The following is a 12,087-nucleotide window of genomic DNA, read 5'->3' on the forward strand; positions in this document are numbered from 1 at the left end:
GAAAAAAAAATATATATATATATATATATATAATTTGAACGTTTAACTTTAGTAGTAGTAAGTATGATCAGATTTAATTATAAGGATTATCCGTTATTTCTTTTTATGTTTATCGTTGTAGAAACAAAAGCTATTCATCAGCAAACATTTGTGTGAAAAGATTCAGCGATTCACACAGTTTGTGGATGATTTTTTGTTTGGTTCATACTCCAACGAACGTAACAGAAATAACAGAAAATCCTTAACTGTAAAAATGTATGTCTTATTAATTTAAACTGTGCATTTGTGTATAATGAATGTCTAATGTCTTAGCATCTACAGCTACAACTGTATAAAGGACTCTTTTTTTTTTACATATACAGTTGCAAAAGGTCTGTGTACAATTCCGTATAACATCTGCAAATATATGATATTTATGTATGTGTTTAATAGGTGCATCTGTGCATAATCGTTTTACATTTATAACTGTTATATACCAGATATTTATTATTTTAACACATGTATCTGAATGTCTAATACCTTTACAATTTTGAATATGTGTATTTTTACATTTAAAACTGTATGCATTGTAGTATATTCACCAGTATGTCTAATGTCTAAAATTGGAAGATATGTAAAATCTGTCTAATGTATTTAAAATCTGCAAAGGTATGTAATATTCATCTAATATATTTTTACATCTGCAGCTGTACGTTTTAGACGTCAAATTTCCTATAACATCTATATAAAACTGCGTAATGTATTTTAACACAAAACGTAATGCGACGTACGTATATCGGACCCTAATCTAGCTGGCGAAATTAAAGGTTTGTTCACCGAAAGTCAGCCCAAGTCGCCCAGTTATTACGAGTAGGGAGAAGTAGAAGTTACCGTAATATGATAGTTTAGACCTAATACGATTTCAAAAACAGAATCTAGTAACAGACGTCAAGACCCCGACATATTTAGTGGCATAGCTGACTTGGAACCTTGTCAGTCCGTATTTTTTAATTTGACGCAAATTGTTCACCAACGCATGTCATGCTATTTGCAGTGACCAGTCAAGCGTTCTGAATTCTCAGTAACATTCATTTCAGTAATGCAAAAAAAAAAACACCCAACCAATGATTAGTTTCATTTTAACATATTGACAACTTCTTAATAACAAAATGTTTTTAATGAAAAATACAACTGTTTTGTTTAAATTTTATTTCTGAAAGTAATAGTATTTTGTATCAAAATATTGTGATTAGAACCAAGTGTATAATACAGAATTTTCCCAAATGAAAAAAAGAAAGAAATGTTTTATTTAACGACGCACTCAACACATTTTATTTACGGCTATATGGCGTCAGACATATGGTTAAGGACCACACAGATTTTGAGAGGAAACCCGCTGTCGCCATATAAGCTACTCTTTTATGACAGGCAGCAAGGGATCTTTTATTTGCGCTTCCCACAGGCAGGATAGCACAAACCATGGCCTTTGTTGAACCAGTTATGGATCACTGGTCGGAGCAAGTGGTTTACACCTACCTATTGAGCCATGCGGAGCACTCACTCAGGGTTTGGAATCGGTATAAAAAATCCAATGCCTTGACTGGGATCCGAACCCAGTACCTACCAGCCTGTTGACCGATGGCCTAACCACGACGCCGGTCTGACATATTTTGTGTCATAGCTGACTTAGAACCTTGTCAGTCTGTATTTTTAATTTGACGCCAAATTGTTCACCAACGCATGTCATGCTATTTGCAGTGACCAGTCAAGCGTTCTTAATTCTCAGTAACATTCATTTCAGTAATGCAAAAAAAAAAAAAAAAATTTTTTTATTAGTTTCATTTTAACATATTGACAACTTCTTAATACTAAAATGTTTTTAATGAAAAATACAACTGTTTACTTCAAATTTTATTGCTGAAAGTAATAGTATTTTGTATCGAAATATTGTGATTAGAACCAAGTGTATAATTAAGAATTTTCCCAAATGAATGCAGAATATGGCAAAACATTACAAACTGTACCGCAAAATGTTCACTTCATCTATTTGTATCAAACCTCATCCCTTTCTTCTGGGAAGGGAAGTCACTTCTACTTTTTCAGTTCTAGATTAAGGACTGGTATTTTTTTATTCTAACATCTTGTAATGTATTTTAACAATCAAATTTATGTGGCTTATATATGTTTTGTTCTAATATTTAAAAAATGTATGTGGGTTATATATTTTCTGTTATAACATGTTATAATGTATTTTAACATAAAAAATATGTGGATTATGTATTTTCTGTTCCACAATCTTATAATGGCCATGGTCCACTTGACATTTCTTTCATCTTTTGCAAACACGTGTGTTTGACTTATCTCCTTGATTAGCAGCTACAAATGAAGACAGTTGATATATATTCTAACTTAACAGCAACAACTGGATATACTTGGTGCATTTTTGTATTTTCCATGTTATCAGTTGTTAATGGACATGGCTGATTTATTTTTAAAAAATTATCCTATCGGCTTCAAACTGGCATGTCGATATATTTTCTATCCTAACAACTATAAATGGACATGTTGTGTGTATTTTCAATCATAACAAATACATATTGATATGATTCATATATTTTCTCTCATAACAGCTGCAAGCTGACAAAATACATTTTGGTGGGGTTTTTTCAGTATTGACATTTTTAACAATATGGTCCATGTATCATTTCTCCTAACATCTACATATTTGTTTTACTGTCCATGCTTCATAACATGCATACAGTTGAAACATATTTTGTAACATCTTTATTAATACAAACAAATTGATTTTCTGTTAATAATTTGCATTTTGTGTATAATGTCATAACATTGTGGTTATGTAATATTTAATTTACTGTTCACATTATAATAGTAGTACACCAAAAATACTTTAATGGTACTTCGCCTTTAAAATAATTTCAGCAATATTTCTATAAAATACTTTCAATTTCTAGCGAGTGGCTGTCCTCCTATAGACAAGGCACTGAATACAGATTCACCAAACCAACCACTATTTGCCAAATGCCCATTTGTCTCTGTATTGTGCAGAGGTGTGGTCTTGATCACGGATAACGGTTTTGTCATTCAGATCAGCTAGAAATATTATTTCCTGCACATGTGGAAGCTGCAGAAAGGTTTTGGCACCTTTACTGGCGAGTGCTATAAATGACAGTTTTTTTCTGTAGAACAAGTTGGTATCATATATTGTGGTAAAGAATTACTCTCCTCTGTAGATAGCCATTTGACATCCAATCACTGTTGCATATCCTCACGAATCTGTAACGTTTTTTTGAAATTGAATATAATAATGGCAGATTAATAATTGCCATATGTGTTGTGCCTTCTGTTAAACGCTTCTAAAATTTTATTTTGTTATGGTATATTATTGGTGAGTAAATTAATGCATTGTATCGTAATTGTTCTGCGAAAACACCTTCTTTTTGAGGGCGAAGTGCTTTTAAAGTCATATTTTGTATATATGAGGTTTGGTGTGTTTTATTTATGTTCCCACCAAATCATGGTATATGTACTATTCCACATAGCAAATATTAGTATACATTTGATGTATTACACCTTTTCTAAGTTTTATGTACGTATGTAGAAAGCCTAGATAATTTGAGCCTTTAAAATATAGGTTAAAAGATAAATTGCTGGTGCAAAAATAAAAAATGACTCAAGAAATTAAACATAATAAAATTAAGATTTTAGAAATACTTGGTTCCATATCGGCAGTATATTATATATGATACACAAGGTATGAACTAAAACACTGAGAGTAGCTTATGATATGGTGCCAAATATGTGATGTTTTTATTAGCATGTGATTAAAATTATATCATCATCACCATCATAGGTTCCAAAATTTTACTGTTGACATTTTGAAAAAGGTGACAAAATTAATTGTTTTCATCTATTTTTATTAGATGTATGATATTAAGCAAATGCTTTTTATATAATTTGTTTCTTCACTTTCCTTTATAGGGCGAACACCGAAACCAACACGTAAGTAATGTAGAAATGTAAGCTATATTAATATATTTATAAGTAAATGTAAAGCTTTTGAGAATAATTTATGTATGGTGAGTGGATGGATATATGTGTACGAATTGTGAACATGAATGTATATGTTTGTTGTTTTGTTAATTATAATTAGCAAGGTCAGATTGACCAAAAACACTTCACATGTATTATCATTTTTCTTTTCATTGTGAAATTTGCTTTCAGGTCACCTGGATAATGATGATATGCCTAACATATGACATTTAAAGTTCATTTTTACAGGACTGTGGCTTGAGTACACCGTATTGTGTTGTATTATTTAAAGTAGATGAGTTTTACAATATTTACAGTTTGTGGTCATGTAGGTTTATCTCATGTAATTTAGCGACCTTATATTGTAGAAAATAGTGTATCATACTTAAGGAAATGCCTGCTACTAATGTTGTTTTTATTTTTGTCAGTGATGATGTTGTTGTCTCTAAACTTAATTATATAAATAGTTGTTCCTCTTCTTTTCAGTTATTGAAAACAAATTGTGCAAATAACAGTTTGTTTATCATTAATATTTGTGATGCATTTCTTGTTCGATTCCTGTCTGATTTCACCGAAGTAACAATGTAAACTCGAATGACTTTCGTTTCAGCTTCCATAGAATTAACAACACCAAGAACTCCAGGTGCTCTTTATATCTTAGTTATCGCAAGTTACCCATCGTTATTTTTACACACTGTACAATTTTGTACATTTTCCATATGTAATATAACTTAGATACATATATAGATACAATATATATTTCAAAGAGTTTTGATCAGACGTATTAACGTTCATAATATACAGATACAGGGCTCGTACATACGAATTCGTTACCACTACGACAAGTTTGAAATGTTTCTGTCATAGACAAAATGCTCACCTATAATAATCTTGAACCTGCCCACAGCAATTTTTAACAACTAATTTCTGTAACAAATACACACCAAATTAAAAACCAAAAATGATCTCTTCAACCAAAGGCAATAATATGTATCTGGTGGTCAAAAACTATTATTGGTATAATTTCTGTACTCCTACTGAATTGATATCGCCACTACGGCAATTGTCATCAGTGCCGTCGTTAAATTCAAATCCTACAGATACCAGTTAATAATTAATGTAATACTATAACATAACATATTTTTGCAACATTTCTGTGTTAAATTTATGTGGAATTAATTAGCTGCTTACTAGTATACATAGCACGTGCTATCTGTTTAGCACGTGCTATCTGTTTAATATAGGGTAGACATTTTGTGGTAAATTCAGACTAGTAGGATTTATCTGTATGATAGGTAAAATTTATTATTACGATATTATAGATAAACGACACTTATTTAATTCAACTACTGGTTAAAAGTAGTACTTAAAACCACTAATGAAAATATTGATTTTTATCCACGATTCTGGGTTAGAAAACAAACAAGAAAACATAGTTTTATATCATTTATAACCAATGTCAACAATTATATTGCTAAAATAATGCAACACTAATGTTTATACACTGTTTGTTTACAGTGTATAAGGATTCTGGGTATGATATTGTCTTTATGCTTGACGGCACTGTTGATAACAGAATATTTAAATGGATGACTGATTTCACTAAAAACTATGCATCACAAATGGACATCGATTCTGGCGACTACCGCGTTGGTGCTATGACTTACACGAGATCTCAGAACCTGGGATTCAACATCAACGAGTACAACTTTCAGTCTGACGTTGTGAACGCTGTGAATTCGAGGTTGAACAACCAGCCAGGAGGGAGGCCAGATCTTGGATCTGCCTTTGATTACGTTAGAAAGTCCATGTTCACCCAGGGCAACGGAGACAGACCAAATGCTAGGAACTTTGTTGTCATGATGACAGGGAACGAAAAGAGTTTAAATACGAATGAAGCCATCAACGCGGCTAACCGAATGAAAGATGCTGGGTATGGTATCTTCACTATTGGGATGAATGTAAGAGATACCAGTGAACTGGATGAAGTGTCTTCTCAACCCCTCGATCAATATCAGTATATGATTACCAGTGAATCAGAGCTACCAGAATTGCCCGGTATTGTGGATTACCAGCTTAGAGCAGGTATCCAGAGATTTGATTTTAGCATGGACATATCAGCAGACAACACCCTTATGTCACCAGTTTTTCAACAATGCACAACCTCAGAATGATTTGACTTGAAAAAAATATCTTAAGTTCCCCACCACATCTCACTTCCAAAATACGTTTTTGAATGCCGTCCTAATATTATTATCTTATAGTGATACTTGTATAAAATGCTCCTGCTGGAAGTAGCTAGATGAAAATACGGGCAGTGGAAGACTGTAATTTACTGAGTTGGTACTATTTCATTTGCACTTCTTTTTCAGTTCGTTTTTACCCTCCTAGATGATTTAATAAATCCACGTACACTTAGCACTATTTTTTGCCTTTAAGACATTGTCTTTGACAATGTCCCCACTGAGCACTGAATACGTTATTGTTAGATCGTGTTTAGTTCTCATTTACACACATTTTATTTTTGCCATTTCAGAATGATTCCACTTTACACTGCAGCCAAAATGCTTTTGCTGTCTTGCATAATTTGTTTTATTGTTCATATTTTACGTGCTTGTATGACAACACCTTGCTTTTCCAATATGCATCATTATGTACTCAAATTGTTACTTTCGAAAGAATGGTCATTACATTTTCTTTTTACTCCATAACGTATTTATTGCATTTTAGGTTGTGGACATAACACTACATGGTAATATTAAGTACAGATAAAACTAAAAATATTATGTGGAATATAGCATTATCTATATTATTTTGGGTATTTTTTTAGCTGTTAAATACAGTTAGCCGTTGACAACTGTCAGAAAATCAGATAAATGGTTCGCGAACTTCGTACTTCATAGATAATCAATATGTTCTATCATATTGAATGTGTGATATATACCCATATAATTTACAGATAGACTTTCATCTCCAGATCCTAATGTTCATTATTTTGATATCCCATTCGTAATAGTTTTTTTTACATATTAAATACAAATATATTTACCTTTGTAAAAGAAAATGAAAATGTTCTCTATTTTGTTTATCTTTTCAACATGCATATTAACAGATAACATATAAAGAAGATGTTTGTTTTCAATTTAGTTTGTTCATTTGGTTTATTCGAATTAAGTTTATTTTCATGTTTTTGCTTGCTTTCAGCTCAACCAACACCTAAACCAAAAACACCAGGTGCTTATTTGTTACATTAACTGTATTTATGATTATGTCGCTTAAGATACAATAATAACATAATTAGTAACTACTTTGTTTTAATAACGTGACTTCCCACTTAATTAGTAGCAAAATAATGAAGAGAATGGAGCATTTTTTAAGTTAAGACTATTTTGTTTTCTGGTAACTAATAAAAAATAGAAAAAAAACCATAAACATTTAATAAAGATTCCTCTCTGTGTACACATTTTACTATAATACTGATACTATTCGTGGTTGGTTTTACAGATTTAATCATTTCTATTTTCAAATAATAATAATAATAATAATAATAATAATAATAATGTCATTGTAAGTTGTTACCTTTCTATATATATTATACTAATTACGCACTATGAACATTCACAAATTTATGTTTCTCTTGTATGTCGGATCAATATATGTTGTGTGTGCATTACTGATACCTGTTTTGTTTACAGTGTATAAGGATTCTGGATATGATATTGTCTTTATGCTTGATGGAACTGCTGATAACAGAATATTTAAATGGATGACTGATTTCACTAAAAACTATGCATCACAAATGGACATCGACTCTGGGGACTATCGCGTTGGTGCCATGACGTTCACCAGATCTCAGAACCTGGGATTCAATATCAACGAGTATGACTTTCAGTCTGACGTTGTGAACGCCGTAGGTACGCGTTTGCACAACCAGCCAGGAGGGAGGCCAGACCTTGGAGCTGCCTTTGATTATGTCAGAAAGTCCATGTTTACCCCGGGCAATGGAGACAGACCAAATGCCAAGAACTTTGTTGTCATGATGACTGGGAATGAAAAGAGCTTAAACACGGCTGATGCCATTAAGGCAGCTAACCGACTGAAAGATGCTGGTTATGGAGTATTCACTGTTGGTCTGAATTTGAGAGACACCAGCGAATTGGATCAAGTGTCTTCTAAACCTCTGAATCAGTATCAGTATCTGATTAATAGTGAACGAGAGCTGCAGCAGTTACCCAGGCGTTTGGGTCATCAGCTGACTAGAGGTATCTGGCTGGGTTGCTTTTTGCATGGAAAAATCAGCAAAACAGCTGATTTGTGTTACCAGATCTTGCACCATTGCACATGCTCAGAACAATATAACTCATATCAATGCCAATCCCCAATCCACCAGCACTACTGTTCTACTTCTCCATCAACTATTTTGTTGAATACCCAGCTTTTAATCCCCCTTTCATTCGACTTCAGTTCAATTTTGCTTGTAGTCTATCTCATATGGTTCATTAAACTGATTTTAATTTTTTACTTGTGATTAAACATTTTATTTTCAGCTCTTTTTTGTTCTTGTAAAACATATTACATTCATTTGTAGTTGTTCCCATGCACTGGAGGCATAAACATGTTTAAACATTAACACATTTTATTTCTATTAATAAACATCATATTCGTTTCAGGATGTACTTCCACCCTTTGGCATTGGTATTCATTATTGCATAACTCTTCCTAGGTGTTTCACTCCTTTTCATTTTCAATTCACGAATTGCATGCATGATATCACTATTATATGTGTTGTATTTACATATTTAGAATTATATATCCAGTTTTATGTTTTTAGTAACAGTTACATCTGGTATTACTTGAAATCTTCTCTTAGTGTTTGATACTCGTGCATAGAGAGAGGAATGTATATGCTTTTTGTAATATGTCATCAAAATATAGAACATAACTACAAATTCAGTTTGTTCATTGGATTAGTCCATTATAATTTTCAAAACTAGAAATGAGTATGTCACTTGGAATATTTAATTATGATATAGCACATATAGAAATATGTATTGCCTATGAAGTATCATTATAGTACAGCCTATTTGGATAGTGATATATGCTATTAAACCATTAAACATGATGATGGGTTTGGTATTTCCATTGTAATTCTTTCCCTGTTAAAACATGATGTTATTCAGGGTAGCCCACAATTCTAATTTCTCAACACCTAAAACCATCTTCATTGTGTGTCATTTGGTTTACTTTGTTTAAATAAAGTATTTCTGTTATTGTTGGTTGTGTGTCACATTCCTATTTTTCGATCACTAGTATAATATTTCAAACGGGTTTTTCATCACTAAATTGATGATTGATTACATTAATGAGTATCTGTTGAAATTAACAATAGTCTTATGTTTCGCTGTTTTCAGCTCAGCCAACGCCTAAACCAAGAACACCAGGTGCTTTTTAAAAATTATATTGACTTCATTTATGTTTATATCAGTTGAAATATATTGTTAATTACTGTTAAAACATCTATATAAGGAGAACATTTGAATAAAAAGTGATTAGCTCTTCTTAAGTTATTTAAAATAAATGTAAACACGAATAGTGCAGCCAGTAGAATACTGACCGATATTGTTGTTCTATTTTATAGATCTATCTGATATTTGTTAATGAATAATGACACAATTCAATTATTGATATGCATAGTGTTCCTGCAACGAAACGTAAAAACCGAAAAGAACCTCAACTAAATATATTAATACATTAATAATAATAATTCATAATTCATTCATTGCAGTCAACCTGCAACAAAACGTAGAAACTAAATATATTAATATGTTACCAATAATAATAATAATAATAATAATAACAATAACAACAACAACAACAATAATAATAATTTTTGCATATATTGTTAAAACATTCATTTGTATATGAACAGTGTGCATTAATTACTGGTGCCTGGTTTGTTTACAGTCTATAAGGATTCCGGATATGATATTGTCTTTATGCTTGATGGAACTGCTGATAACAGAATATTTAAATGGATGACTGATTTCACTAAAAACTATGCATCACAAATGGACATCGACTCTGGGGACTATCGCGTTGGTGCCATGACGTTCACCAGATCTCAGAACCTGGGATTCAATATCAACGAGTATGACTTTCAGTCTGACGTTGTGAACGCCGTAGGTACGCGTTTGCACAACCAGCCAGGAGGGAGGCCAGACCTTGGAGCTGCCTTTGATTATGTCAGAAAGTCCATGTTTACCCCGGGCAATGGAGACAGACCAAATGCCAAGAACTTTGTTGTCATGATGACTGGGAATGAAAAGAGCTTAAACACGGCTGATGCCATTAAGGCAGCTAACCGACTGAAAGATGCTGGTTATGGAGTATTCACTGTTGGTCTGAATTTGAGAGACACCAGCGAATTGGATCAAGTGTCTTCTAAACCTCTGAATCAGTATCAGTATCTGATTAATAGTGAACGAGAGCTGCAGCAGTTACCCAGGCGTTTGGGTCATCAGCTGACTAGAGGTATCTGGCTGGGTTGCTTTTTGCATGGAAAAATCAGCAAAACAGCTGATTTGTGTTACCAGATCTTGCACCATTTGCACATGCTCAGAACAATATAACTCATATCAGTGCCAATCCCCAATCCACCAGCACTACTGTTCTACTTCTCCATCAACTATTTTGTTGAATACCCAGCTTTTAATCCCCCTTTCATTCGACTTCAGTTCAATTTTGCTTGTAGTCTATCTCATATGGTTCATTAAACTGATTTTAATTTTTTACTTGTGATTAAACATTTTATTTTCAGCTCTTTTTTGTTCTTGTAAAACATATTACATTCATTTGTAGTTGTTCCCATGCACTGGAGGCATAAACATGTTTAAACATTAACACATTTTATTTCTATTAATAAACATCATATTCGTTTCAGGATGTATTTCCACCCTTTGGCATTGGTATTCATTATTGCATAACTCTTGCTAGGTGTTTCACTCCTTTTCATTTTCAATTCACGAATTGCATGCATGATATCACTATTATATGTGTTGTATTTACATATTTAGAATTATATATCCAGTTTTATGTTTTTAGTAACAGTTACATCTGGTATTACTTGAAATCTTCTCTTAGTGTTTGGTACTCGTGCATAGAGAGAGGAATGTATATGCTTTTTGTAATAAGTCATCAAAATATAGAACATAACTACAAATTCAGTTTGTTCATTGGATTAGTCCATTATAATTTTCAAAACTAGAAATGAGTATGTCACTTGGAATATTTAATTATGATATAGCACATATAGAAATATGTATTGCCTATGAAGTATCATTATAGTACAGCCTATTTGGATAGTGATATATGCTATTAAACCATTGAACATGATGATGGGTTTGGTATTCCCATTGTAATTCTTTCCCTTTTAAAACATGATGTTATTCAGGGTACCCCACAATTCTAATTTCTCAACACCTAAAACCACCTTCATTGTGTGTCATTTGGTTTACTTTGTTTAAATAAAGTATTTCTGTTATTGTTGGTTGTGTGTCACATTCCTATTTTTCGATCACTAGTATAATATTTCAAACGGGTTTTTCATCACTAAATTGATGATTGATTACATTAATGAGTATCTGTCGATATTAACAATAGTCTTATGTTTCGCTGTTTTCAGCTCAGCCAACGCCTAAACCAAGAACACCAGGTGCTTGTTAAAAATTATATTGACTTCATTTATGTTTATATCAGTTGAAATATATTGTTAATTACTGTTAAAACATCTATATAAGGAGAACATTTGAATAAAAAGTGATTAGCTCTTCTTAAGTTATTTAAAATAAATGTAAACACGAATAGTGCAGCCAGTAGAATACTGACTGATATTGTTGTTCTATTTTATAGATCTATCTGATATTTGTTAATGAATAATGACACAATTCAATTATTGATATGCATAGTGTTCCTGCAACGAAACGTAAAAACCGAAAAGAACCTCAACTAAATATATTAATACATTAATAATAATAATTCATAATTCATTCATTGCAGTCA

General features: G+C 32.1%; 1 protein-coding gene across 1 annotated transcript in view; it reads left to right on the forward strand.

Moving 5' to 3' along the window:
- Window positions 1-12,087, forward strand: part of LOC121387240 — a 159,672-nt gene that overhangs the window by 97,534 nt on the left and 50,051 nt on the right. Inside the window, exons 52-59 of the mRNA XM_041518265.1 lie at window positions 3,979-3,999; window positions 4,640-4,672; window positions 5,548-6,114; window positions 7,234-7,263; window positions 7,725-8,291; window positions 9,441-9,470; window positions 9,994-10,560; window positions 11,711-11,740. Of these exons, the coding sequence (XP_041374199.1) occupies window positions 3,979-3,999; window positions 4,640-4,672; window positions 5,548-6,114; window positions 7,234-7,263; window positions 7,725-8,291; window positions 9,441-9,470; window positions 9,994-10,560; window positions 11,711-11,740 (1,845 nt within the window). The remainder of the gene's footprint in view (window positions 1-3,978; window positions 4,000-4,639; window positions 4,673-5,547; window positions 6,115-7,233; window positions 7,264-7,724; window positions 8,292-9,440; window positions 9,471-9,993; window positions 10,561-11,710; window positions 11,741-12,087) is intronic.

This window comes from Gigantopelta aegis, chromosome 13 (genome assembly GCF_016097555.1).
Source record: "Gigantopelta aegis isolate Gae_Host chromosome 13, Gae_host_genome, whole genome shotgun sequence".
Taxonomy (NCBI): domain Eukaryota; kingdom Metazoa; phylum Mollusca; class Gastropoda; order Neomphalida; family Peltospiridae; genus Gigantopelta; species Gigantopelta aegis.